The sequence below is a fragment of the Coregonus lavaretus genome (assembly GCF_964263955.1).
Source record: "Coregonus lavaretus genome assembly, contig: HAP1_SCAFFOLD_2100, whole genome shotgun sequence".
In the NCBI taxonomy this organism is placed as follows: Eukaryota; Metazoa; Chordata; class Actinopteri; order Salmoniformes; family Salmonidae; genus Coregonus; species Coregonus lavaretus.
Window position 1 is genome coordinate 35,385 of NW_028158809.1, and position 13,613 is coordinate 48,997.

Sequence of the window (13,613 nt, forward strand, 5' to 3'; positions counted from 1 at the left end):
GAGGTGTTGTTGCCTACCCTCACCACCTGTAGGACCCAGTTGCACAGGGCGGGGTTCAGACCCAGGGCCCCGAGCCAACCACAACAAACCATTCAGGACCTCTACATGCTTTGTAAGTAGGAAAACCTGCAAAATCGGCAGTGTATCAAATACTTGTTCTCCCCACTGTGTGTGTGTATATATATATATATATATATATATATATATATATATATATATATATATATATATATATATATATATATATATATATATATATATATATATAATATATATATATATATATATGTAGCTCTGGAAAGAATTAAGAGACCACTGCACATTTTTCTTAAATCAGCATCTCTACATGTATGACAGCCATTCTATTCCAGTGTCTGTTGAATTCCAACACAGGCACACCTCATTCTACTGAATTAGGTACTGATTAGGTGATCACCTGAACCAAGTCTTTTTTAACGAGAAAAAGTATAAAAACCACTGCTGTGGTCATCACTATCCTCTTGCAATAGGACCAGCTGGATGGCAAAAACAGTGCTAATAGTACCTCAAAAGTAATATTAATCAAAAAATAACTATTGACCATGCCAAAAGAGTTGAAAAGGAAAGTTTTGAGTGAGGAAAAGAAGGGTTCAATTCTGGCATTACTGGCAGAGGGATACAGTGAGCGTCAGGTTGCTTCCATCCTTAAAATGTCAATGACAGCGGTTCATAAGAACAAGGTCAAGCAGCAGACATTGGGGACAACAAAGCTACAGACCAGCAGAGGGCGAAAACGACTCTCTACTGACCGGGATGACCGCCAACTCATTCAAATGTCACTCAACAACCGTAGGATGACATCAAGTGACCTTCAAAAAGAATGGCAAACGGCAGCTGGGGTGAAGTGCATGGCGAGGACGGTTCGAAACAGGCTCCTAGGGGCAGGGCTGAAGTCGTGCAAAGCTAGAAAAAAGCCCTTCATCAATGAGAAGCAAAGAAGAGCCAGGCTGAGGTTTGCAAAATACCATAAGGATTGGACCATAGAGGACTGGAGTAAGGTAATCTTCTCTGATGAGTCCAATTTTCAGCTTTGCCCAACACCTGGTCATCTAATGGTTAGACGGAGACCTGGAGAGGCCTACAAGCCACAGTGTCTCGCACCCACTGTGAAATTTGGTGGAGGATCGGTGATGATCTGGGGGTGCTTCAGCAAGGCTGGAATCGGGCAGATTTGTCTTTGTGAAGGACGCATGAATCAAGCCACGTACAAGGTTGTCCTGGAAGAAAACTTGCTTCCTTTTGCTCTGACATTGTTCCCCAACTCTGAGGATTGGTTTTTCCAGCAGGACAATGCGCCATGCCACATAGCCAGGTCAATCAAGGTGTGGATGGAGGACCACCAGATCAAGACCCTGTCATGGCCAGCCCAATCTCCAGACCTGAACCCCATTGAAATCTTCTGGAATGTGATCAAGAGGAAGATGGATGGTCACAAGCCATCAAACAAAGCCGAGCTGCTTGAATTCTTGCGCCAGGAGTGGCATAAAGTCACCCAACATCAATGTGAAAGACTGGTGGAGAGCATGCCAAGACGCATGAATGCTGTGATTGAAAATCAGGGTTATTCCACCAAATATTGATTTCTGAACTCTTCCTAAGTTAAAACATTAGTATTGTGTTGTTTAAAAATGAACATGAACTTATTTTCTTTGCATTATTCAAGGTCTGACAACACTGCATCTTTTTTTTGTTATTTTGACCAGTTGTCATTTTCTGCAAATAAATGCTCTAAATGACAATATTTTTTATCTGGAATTTGGGAGAAATGTTGTCAGTAGTTTATAGAATAAAACAAAAATCTTATTTTTACCCAAACACATACCTATAAATAGTCAAACCAGAGAAACTGATAATTTTGCAGTGGTCTCTTCATTTTTTCCCTCACTGTATATATATATATATATAATTTATTTTACTCATGCCGCCTATTGGGGAACCCTGCCCTACATGGGCTCTGGTCTAAAGTAGTGCACTACTATAAGGAATAGATGCAGATCTGGTTTATCCCCATGATGGCTCCATGTGACTCACCGTAGTGGTGTTGGAGGGCAGCTCATACACCAGCTTCTTGTTATAAGGCATCTCTATGACGCTGAAGGAAGCGGAGGATCTCACGGTGAACGATCGGTTCTGGCTCTCGGTCTGGATGAAGGAAACTCGACATCATCAACACAGAAGGCTTTCCTAGTTTGGTCCCATATAGCTAGCCTGGTAGTCCTTGTCCAGTCTTTTGATCTAGGACCACCAGGCTAGTAAAACGCCCTCTACAGCCACATACCAAACCATACAGTATGCTCCAACCAGGGTGGTGTTCATTAGGGCACACTGTAGCAAAACGTCTTAAAACAGAAAAAAAAAAAAAAACTGCATTTCTTTATTGGACAGATAGACTGAAACATTGAGGTACACCAAATTGAAGGTGGCCACCCCCTAGTCTGGAGTGGATGTACGATACAGCACAAACACATCTGGGAAACCAGGCTAGTCCTATAGATAACCTCTAGGGCATAGCAGACAGGAGTCTCACCTTAAGGAAGGTGGCCACCCCAAGTCTGGAGTGGATGTAGAGGATAGCACTCTGACCTCTCTCCACACGGCCCACCTGACACCGGATCTTCAGACACTGGACCTTCGAACAGTCCTGAGAGAGGAGACACACCACCATCACTGATCTCCTCCATCCATGTCGTTGTTACTGTATGATTAGTTTACAACAGGGTTGGAGTCAATTCCATTTCCATTTTTAGTCCAATCGGGATGTAAACTGAAATTCCCACTGCTTTTCAATTTCGGGGAAATTGGCCCCAACGCCGTCGTACGGACAGTACCAGAGTTTCCAGGTCTCCCTCCATCTCGTTCCTCTCCAGCTCCCTGCGGTGAACGTGGTTCCTGCTCCTCCCCTCTGTCCTGTCTCCTCCTCCACTGGGAGAGGTGATGTTCTTCTCTCCAGATAGAGGGTTCTAGAAGAGACGGAGAGAAACACCCTTTTAAACTTTTTATTTACTCTAGAGAGGATAACATCCTAATCATTTGTCCTTGCTGTCGAATTGTGCACTCATATAGTCTTCACCACATTTAGGTGTTGGATTGGCATAAGCATGGGGCTAGATTACAGAGAGTTTCCTATACCAGTCCTTTCATGGGCTAGACTAGAGAGAGTTTCCTATACCAGTCCTTTCATGGGCTAGACTAGAGAGAGTTTCCTATACCAGTCCTTTCATAGACTAGAGGGAGTTTCCTATACCAGTCCTTTCATGGGCTACACTAGAGAGAGTTTCCTATACCAGTCCTTTCATAGACTAGAGGGAGTTTCCTATACCAGTCCTTTCATGGGCTACACTAGAGAGAGTTTCCTATACCAGTCCTTTCATGGGCTAGACTAGAGGGAGTTTCCTATACCAGTCCTTTCATGGGCTAGACTAGAGGGAGTTTCCTATACCAGTCCTTTCATAGACTAGAGGGAGTTTCCTATACCAGTCCTTTCATGGGCTAGACTAGAGAGTTTCCTATACCAGTCCTTTCATGGGCTAGACTAGAGAGAGTTTCCTATACCAGTCCTTTCATGGGCTAGACTAGAGGGAGTTTCCTATACCAGTCCTTTCATGGGCTAGACTAGAGGGAGTTTCATATACCAGTCCTTTCATGGGCTAGACTAGAGGGAGTTTCCTATACCAGTCCTTTCATGGGCTAGACTAGAGAGAGTTTCCTATACCAGTCCTTTCATGGGCTAGACTAGAGAGAGTTTCCTATACCAGTCCTTTCATGGGCTAGACTAGAGGGAGTTTCCTATACCAGTCCTTTCATAGACTAGAGGGAGTTTCCTATACCAGTCCTTTCATGGGCTAGACTAGAGAGAGTTTCCTATACCAGTCCTTTCATGGGCTAGACTAGAGAGAGTTTCCTATACCAGTCCTTTCATGGGCTAGACTAGAGGGAGTTTCATATACCAGTCCTTTCATGGGCTAGACTAGAGGGAGTTTCCTATACCAGTCCTTTCATGGGCTAGACTAGAGAGAGTTTCCTATACCAGTCCTTTCATGGGCTAGACTAGAGAGAGTTTCCTATACCAGTCCTTTCATGGGCTAGACTAGAGAGAGTTTCCTATACCAGTCCTTTCATGGGCTAGACTAGAGAGAGTTTCCTATACCAGTCCTTTCATGGGCTAGACTAGAGGGAGTTTCCTATACCAGTCCTTTCATGGGCTAGACTAGAGAGAGTTTCCTATACCAGTCCTTTCATGGGCTAGACTAGAGAGAGTTTCCTATACCAGTCCTTTCATGGGCTAGACTAGAGGGAGTTTCCTATACCAGTCCTTTCATAGACTAGAGGGAGTTTCCTATACCAGTCCTTTCATGGGCTAGACTAGAGAGAGTTTCCTATACCAGTCCTTTCATGGGCTAGACTAGAGAGAGTTTCCTATACCAGTCCTTTCATGGGCTAGACTAGAGGGAGTTTCCTATACCAGTCCTTTCATGGGCTAGACTAGAGGGAGTTTCCTATACCAGTCCTTTCATGGGCTAAACTAGAGGGAGTTTCCTATACCAGTCCTTTCATGGGCTAGACTAGAGGGAGTTTCCTATACCAGTCCTTTCATGGGCTAGACTAGAGAGAGTTTCCTATACCAGTCCTTTCATGGGCTAGACTAGAGAGAGTTTCCTATACCAGTCCTTTCATGGGCTAGACTAGAGAGAGTTTCCTATACCAGTCCTTTCATGGGCTAGACTAGAGAGAGTTTCCTATACCAGTCCTTTCATGGGCTAGACTAGAGGGAGTTTCCTATACCAGTCCTTTCATAGACTAGAGGGAGTTTCCTATACCAGTCCTTTCATGGGCTAGACTAGAGGGAGTTTCCTATACCAGTCCTTTCATGGGCTAGACTAGAGGGAGTTTCCTATACCAGTCCTTTCATGGGCTAGACTAGAGGGAGTTTCATAATACCAGTCCTTTCATGGTCTAGACTAGAGGGAGTTTCCTATACCAGTCCTTTCATGGGCTAGACTAGAGGGAGTTTCCTATACCAGTCCTTTCATGGGCTAGACTAGAGAGAGTTTCCTATACCAGTCCTTTCATGGGCTAGACTAGAGAGAGTTTCCTATACCAGTCCTTTCATGGGCTAGACTAGAGGGAGTTTCCTATACCAGTCCTTTCATGGGCTAGACTAGAGAGAGTTTCCTATACCAGTCCTTTCATGGGCTAGACTAGAGAGAGTTTCCTATACCAGTCCTTTCATGGGCTAGACTAGAGGGAGTTTCATAATACCAGTCCTTTCATGGGCTAGACTAGAGGGAGTTTCCTATACCAGTCCTTTCATGGGCTAGACTAGAGGGAGTTTCCTATACCAGTCCTTTCATGGGCTAGACTAGAGGGAGTTTCCTATACCAGTCCTTTCATGGGCTAGACTAGAGAGAGTTTCCTATACCAGTCCTTTCATGGGCTAGACTAGAGAGAGTTTCCTATACCAGTCCTTTCATGGGCTAGACTAGAGGGAGTTTCCTATACCAGTCCTTTCATGGGCTAGACTAGAGGGAGTTTCATAATACCAGTCCTTTCATAGACTAGAGGGAGTTCCTATACCAGTCCTTTCATGGGCTAGACTAGAGGGAGTTTCATAATACCAGTCCTTTCATGGGCTAGACTAGAGGGAGTTTCCTATACCAGTCCTTTCATGGGCTAGACTAGAGAGAGTTTCCTATACCAGTCCTTTCATGGGCTAGACTAGAGAGAGTTTCCTATACCAGTCCTTTCATGGGCTAGACTAGAGGGAGTTTCCTATACCAGTCCTTTCATGGGCTAGACTAGAGGGAGTTTCCTATACCAGTCCTTTCATGGGCTAGACTAGAGGGAGTTTCCTATACCAGTCCTTTCATGGGCTAGACTAGAGGGAGTTTCCTATACCAGTCCTTTCATGGGCTAGACTAGAGAGAGTTTCCTATACCAGTCCTTTCATGGGCTAGACTAGAGGGAGTTTCCTATACCAGTCCTTTCATGGGCTAGACTAGAGGGAGTTTCCTATACCAGTCCTTTCATGGGCTAGACTAGAGAGAGTTTCCTATACCAGTCCTTTCATGGGCTAGACTAGAGAGAGTTTCCTATACCAGTCCTTTCATGGGCTAGACTAGAGGGAGTTTCCTATACCAGTCCTTTCATGGGCTAGACTAAAGGGAGTTTCCTATACCAGTCCTTTCATGGGCTAGACTAGAGGGAGTTTCCTATACCAGTCCTTTCATGGGCTAGACTAGAGGTAGTTTCCTATACCAGTCCTTTCATGGGCTAGACTAGAGGGAGTTTCCTATACCAGTCCTTTCATGGGCTAGACTAGAGGGAGTTTCCTATACCAGTCCTTTCATGGGCTAGACTAGAGGGAGTTTCCTATACCAGTCATTTCATGGGCTAGACTAGAGGGAGTTTCCTATACCAGTCCTTTCATGGGCTAGACTAGAGAGAGTTTCCTATACCAGTCCTTTCATGGGCTAGACTAGAGGGAGTTTCCTATACCAGTCCTTTCATGGGCTAGACTAGAGGGAGTTTCCTATACCAGTCCTTTCATGGGCTAGACTAGAGGGAGTTTCCTATACCAGTCCTTTCATGGGCTAGACTAGAGAGAGTTTCCTATACCAGTCCTTTCATGGGCTAGACTAGAGGGAGTTTCCTATACCAGTCCTTTCATGGGCTAGACTAGAGGGAGTTTCCTATACCAGTCCTTTCATGGGCTAGACTAGAGGGAGTTTCCTATACCAGTCCTTTCATGGGCTAGACTAGAGAGAGTTTCCTATACCAGTCCTTTCATGGGCTAGACTAGAGGGAGGTTCCTATACCAGTCCTTTCATGGGCTAGACTAGAGGGAGTTTCATATACCAGTCCTTTCATGGGCTAGACTATAGGGAGTTTCCTATACCAGTCCTTTCATGGGCTAGACTAGAGGGAGTTTCCTATACCAGTCCTTTCATGGGCTAGACTAGAGGGAGTTTCCTATACCAGTCCTTTCATGGGCTAGACTAGAGAGAGTTTCCTATACCAGTCCTTTCATGGGCTAGACTAGAGAGAGTTTCCTATACCAGTCCTTTCATGGGCTAGACTAGAGAGTTTCCTATACCAGTCCTTTCATGGGCTAGACTAGAGAGAGTTTCCTATACCAGTCCTTTCATGGGCTAGACTAGAGGGAGTTTCATAATACCAGTCCTTTCATGGGCTAGACTAGAGAGAGTTTCATAATACCACTCCTTTCATGGGCTAGACTAGAGGGAGTTTCCTATACCAGTCCTTTCATGGGCTAGACTAGAGGGAGTTTCATAATACCAGTCCTTTCATGGGCTAGACTAGAGGGAGTTTCCTATACCAGTCCTTTCATGGGCTAGACTAGAGAGAGTTTCCTATACCAGTCCTTTCATGGGCTAGACTAGAGGGAGTTTCCTATACCAGTCCTTTCATGGGCTAGACTAGAGGGAGTTTCCTATACCAGTCCTTTCATGGGCTAGACTAGAGGGAGTTTCCTATACCAGTCCTTTCATGGGCTAGACTAGAGGGAGTTTCATAATACCAGTCCTTTCATGGGCTAGACTAGAGAGAGTTTCATAATACCACTCCTTTCATGGGCTAGACTAGAGGGAGTTTCCTATACCAGTCCTTTCATGGGCTAGACTAGAGGGAGTTTCATAATACCAGTCCTTTCATGGGCTAGACTAGAGGGAGTTTCCTATACCAGTCCTTTCATGGGCTAGACTAGAGAGAGTTTCCTATACCAGTCCTTTCATGGGCTAGACTAGAGGGAGTTTCCTATACCAGTCCTTTCATGGGCTAGACTAGAGGGAGTTTCCTATACCAGTCCTTTCATGGGCTAGACTAGAGGGAGTTTCATATACCAGTCCTTTCATGGGCTAGACTAGAGGGAGTTTCATAATACCAGTCCTTTCATGGGCTAGACTAGAGAGAGTTTCATAATACCACTCCTTTCATGGGCTAGACTAGAGGGAGTTTCCTATACCAGTCCTTTCATGGGCTAGACTAGAGGGAGTTTCCTATACCAGTCCTTTCATGGGCTAGACTAGAGGGAGTTTCCTATACCAGTCCTTTCATGGGCTAGACTAGAGGGAGTTTCCTATACCAGTCCTTTCATGGGCTAGACTAGAGGGAGTTTCCTATACCAGTCCTTTCATGGGCTAGACTAGAGGGAGTTTCCTATACCAGTCCTTTCATGGGCTAGACTATAGGGAGTTTCCTATACCAGTCCTTTCATGGGCTAGACTAGAGAGAGTTTCCTATACCAGTCCTTTCATGGGCTAGACTAGAGAGAGTTTCCTATACCAGTCCTTTCATGGGCTAGACTAGAGGGAGTTTCATAATACCAGTCCTTTCATGGGCTAGACTAGAGGGAGTTTCCTATACCAGTCCTTTCATGGGCTAGACTAGAGGGAGTTTCATATACCAGTCCTTTCATGGGCTAGACTAGAGGGAGTTTCATAATACCAGTCCTTTCATGGGCTAGACTAGAGAGAGTTTCATAATACCACTCCTTTCATGGGCTAGACTAGAGAGAGTTTCCTATACCAGTCCTTTCATGGGCTAGACTAGAGGGAGTTTCCTATACCAGTCCTTTCATGGGCTAGACTAGAGGGAGTTTCCTATACCAGTCCTTTCATGGGCTAGACTAGAGGGAGTTTCCTATACCAGTCCTTTCATGGGCTAGACTAGAGGGAGTTTCATAATACCACTCCTTTCAAATCCATGAAGGGAAGGGAACAAGTGCAAGAAAGGACAGATTGACACGCAGGAAAAGTGTCTGGGCTGAATAAGAGAGAGAGAGGTAGAGGGGACACTACGACGTACTGAGACATTGAGCGGGTTGATCTCCATGTCCGTACTGCAGTTCATTCCTCCGTCCCCGTCCACCTCCAGCTTGGTGATGTAGAGCAGAGAGCCGTTGGTGAACCTGTAGGGCCACTCTACGTCCAGCATGGCCTTGCTGAATGTGCTGGGGCCTCTGTTACGCAACTGGAAACAGAAACAAGACCGTTTTTAGTTATAAACAAAACAACCTCATGATGATTATTAGTATGAGAGCTGTTCAGCTAGTTTAGAGTTTAGAATAGTTTATTGAAGTGTCACTCCATATTTTATGGGCTGTATTGGAACACTATGGATTTGGATACGCACCTTATACTCAGACCCAGCTGCTTAGATACAGACAGGACATTCTATTACCCTACCGTTCTCCATATAGACAGGACATTCTATTACCCTACCGTTCTCCATATAGACAGGACATTCTATTACCCCACAGTTCTCCATATAGACAGGACATTCTATTAGCCCACAGTTCTCCATATAGACAGGACATTCTATTACCCTACCGTTCTCCATATAGACAGGACATTCTATTACTCCACAGTTCTCCATATAGACAGGACATTCTATTAGCCCACAGTTCTCCATATAGACAGGACATTCTATTACCCTACCGTTCTCCATACAGACAGGACATTCTATTAGCCCACAGTTCTCCATATAGACAGGACATTCTATTAGCCCACAGTTCTCCATACAGACAGGACATTCTATTAGCCCACAGTTCTCCATATAGACAGGACATTCTGTTAGCCCACAGTTCTCCATATTGACAGGTCATTCTATTAGCCCACAGTTCTCCATATAGACAGGACATTCTATTAGCCCACAGTTCTCCATATTGACAGGTCATTCTATTAGCCCACAGTTCTCCATATAGACAGGACATTCTATTACCCCACAGTTCTCCATATAGACAGGACATTCTGTTAGCCCACAGTTCTCCATATTGACAGGTCATTCTATTAGCCCACAGTTCTCCATATAGACAGGACATTCTATTAGCCCACAGTTCTCCATATAGACAGGACATTATATTAGCCCACAGTTCTCCATATAGACAGGACATTCTATTAGCCCACAGTTCTCCATATAGACAGGACATTCTATTAGCCCACAGTTCTCCATATAGACAGGACATTCTATTAGCCCACAGTTCTCCATATAGACAGGACATTCTATTAGCCCACAGTTCTCCATATAGACAGGTCATTCTATTAGCCCACAGTTCTCCATATAGACAGGACATTCTATTAGCCCACAGTTCTCCATATAGACAGGACATTCTATTAGCCCACAGTTCTCCATATAGACAGGACATTCTATTAGCCCACAGTTCTCCATATAGACAGGACATTCTATTAGCCCACAGTTCTCCATATAGACAGGACATTCTATTAGCCCACAGTTCTCCATATAGACAGGACATTCTATTACCCAACAGTTCTCCATATAGACAGGACATTCTATTAGCCCACAGTTCTCCATATAGACAGGACATTCTATTAGCCCACAGTTCTCCATATAGACAGGACATTCTATTACCCCACAGTTCTCCATAAAGACAGGACATTCTATTACCCCACAGTTCTCCATATAGACAGGACATTCTATTACATTCTATATACTGTGCATTCGGAAAGTATTCAGAACCCTTGACTTTTTCCACATAATTGTTACGTTACAGCCTTATTCAAATATGTATTAAATAAATAAAAATCCTCAGCAATCTACACACAATACCCCATAATGACCCAATACCCCATAATGACCCAATACCCCATAATGACAAAGCGAAAACAGGTTGTTAGAAATTTTTGCAAATGTATTAAAAACATAATAACAGAAATACCTTATTTACATATGTATTAAAACGCTTTGCTATGAGACTCTAAATTACATTTACGTCATTTAGCAGACGCTCTTATCCAGAGCGACTTACAAATTGGTGCATTCACCCTATAGCCAGTGGGATAACCACTTTACAAGATGTTTTTTTTTTTTTAGGGGGGGGGGGGGGGGGGTAGAAGGATTACTTTATCCTATCCCAGGTATTCCTTAAAGAGGTGGGGTTTCAAATGTCTCCGGAAGGTGGTGAGTGACTCCGCTGTCCTGGCGTCGTGAGGGAGCTTGTTCCACCATTGGGGTGCCAGAGCAGCGAACAGTTTTGACTGGGCTGAGCGGGAACTATGCTTCCGCAGAGGAAGGGGAGCCAGCAGGCCAGAGGTGGATGAACGCAATGCCCTCGTTTGGGTGTAGGGACTGATCAGAACCTGAAGGTACAGAGGTGCCGATCCCCTCACAGCTCCATAGGCAAGCACCATGGTCTTGTAACAGATGCGAGCTTCAACTGGAAGCCAGTGGAGTGTGCGGAGGAGCGGGGTGACGTGAGAGAACTTGGGAAGGTTGAACACCAGACGGGCTGCGGCATTCTGGATGAGTTGTAGGGGTTTAATGGCTAGCTCAGGTATATCCTGAGCTCAGGTGCATCCTGTTTCCATTGATCATCCTTAAAATGTTTCTACAACTCAATTGGAGTCCACCTGTGGTAAATTCAATTGATTGGACATGATTTGGAAAGGCACACACCTGTCTATATAAGGTCCCACAGTTGACAGTGCATGTCAGAGCAAAAACTAAGAAATGAGGTCGAAGGAATTGTCCGGGGCACAGGTCTGGGGAAGGGTACCAAAAAATGTCTGCGGCATTGCAGTTCCCCAAGAACACAGTGGCCTCCATCATTCTTAAATGGAAGAAGTTTGGAACCACCAAGACTCTTCCTAGAGCTGGCCGCCCGGCCAATCTGAGCAATCGGGGGACAAGGGCCTTGGTCAGGGAGGTGACCAAGAACCCGATGGTCACTCTGACAGAGCTCTAGAGTTCCTCTGTGGAGATGGGAGAACCTTCCACAAGGACAATCATCTCTGCAGTACTCCACCAATCAGGCCTTTATGGTAGAGTGGCCAGACGGAAGCCACTCCTCAGTAAAAGGCACATGACAGCCCGCTTGGAGTTTGCCAAAAGGCACCTAAAGACTCTCAGAAACAAGATTAGCTGGTCTGATGAAACCAAGATTTAAATATTTGGCCTGAATGCCAAGCATCACGTCTGGAGGAAACCTGGCACCATCCCTATGGTGAAGCATGGTGGTGGCAGCATCATGCTGTGGGGATGTTTTTCAGCGGCAGGGACTGGGAGACAAGTCAGGATCGAGGCAAAGGTGAACGGAGCAAAGTACAAGAGATCCTTGATGAAAACCTGCTTCAGAGTGCTCAGGACCTCAGACTGGGGCAAAGGTTCACCTTCCAACAGGACAACGACCCTAAGCACACAGCCAAGACAACGCAGGAGTGGCTTCGGGACAAGTCTCTGAATGTCCTTGAGTGGCCAGGCCAGAGCCCGGACTTGAACCCAATCGAACATCTCTGGAGAGACCTGAAAATAACTGTGGGGTGATGCTCCCCATCCAACTAGACAGAGCTTGAGAGAATATGCAGAGAGGAATGGGAGAAACTCCCCAAATACAGGTGTGCCAAGCTTGTACATCATACCCAAGAAGACTCGAGGCTGTAATTGCTGTCAAAGGTGCTTCAACTAAGTACTGAGTAACGGGTCTGAATACTTATGTAAATGTGATCCGTTTTTTATTTTTAATAAATGTGCAAGAATGTCTAAAAACCTGTTTTTGCTTTGTCATTATGGGGTATTGTGTGTAGATTGATGAGGGGGGAAAAACAATGTAATCCATTTTAGAAGAAGGCTGTAACCTAACAAAATTTTGGAAAAAGTCAAGGGGTCTGAATACTTTCTGAAGGCGCTGTATCGCCAATCTCTATCAATGGAACTACTCACCACATCTCCCTCTACGCTGACGACATTCTGTTGTACATTTCGGACGTTTCCAATTAAATATCTACCCAGTGCCATGAAAGTCTGATGATTACAGCACCCTCTCTGGTTACAACATTAATTGGACAACATCAGTTGTAATGCCTTTAAATGATATCGCTAAGCTGGCACAATTACCCCCCACACTCCCTGTCCAGTTTCAGTCCTCTGGATTCACATACTGTATCTGGGCCTCAGAATATGTTGTACTGCTCTTCTCACCTATTATACTGGCGTACTGGACCAAATGATGTAGGATCTAGTTCTGGCGTACTGGACCAAATGATGTAGGATCTAGTTCTGGCGTACTGGACCAAATGATGTAGGATCTAGTTCTGGTACACTGGACCAAATGATGTAGGATCTAGTTCTGGCACACTGGACCAAATGATGTAGGATCTAGTTCTGGTACACTGGACCAAATGATGTAGGATCTAGTTCTGGTACACTGGACCAAATGATGTAGGATCTAGTTCTGGCACACTGGACCAAATGATGTAGGATCTAGTTCTGGCGTACTGGACCAAATGATGTAGGATCTAGTTCTGGTACACTGAACCAAATGATGTAGGATCTAGTTCTGGTACACTGGACCAAATTATGTAGGATCTAGTTCTGGCACACTGGACCAAATGATGTAGGATCTAGTTCTGGCGTACTGGACCAAATGATGTAGGATCTAGTTCTGGTACACTGGACCAAATGATGTAGGATCTAGTTCTGGTACACTGGACCAAATGATGTAGGATCTAGTTCTGGCACACTGGACCAAATGATGTAGGATCTAGTTCTGGCGTACTGGACCAAATGATGTAGGATCTAGTTCTGGCACACTGGACCAAATG

The 13,613-nt window shown here is 44.9% G+C and overlaps 1 protein-coding gene across 1 annotated transcript in view; it reads right to left on the minus strand.

The window, feature by feature from the left end:
- The window catches only part of LOC311123562 (integrin alpha-V-like), a 53,320-nt gene that overhangs the window by 7,301 nt on the left and 32,406 nt on the right, over positions 1-13,613 (minus strand). Inside the window, exons 17-20 of the mRNA XM_084197806.1 lie at positions 8,863-9,027; positions 2,868-2,999; positions 2,567-2,680; positions 2,071-2,181 (exon numbers count right to left, since the gene is read on the minus strand). Of these exons, the coding sequence (XP_084053932.1) occupies positions 2,071-2,181; positions 2,567-2,680; positions 2,868-2,999; positions 8,863-9,027 (522 nt within the window). The remainder of the gene's footprint in view (positions 1-2,070; positions 2,182-2,566; positions 2,681-2,867; positions 3,000-8,862; positions 9,028-13,613) is intronic.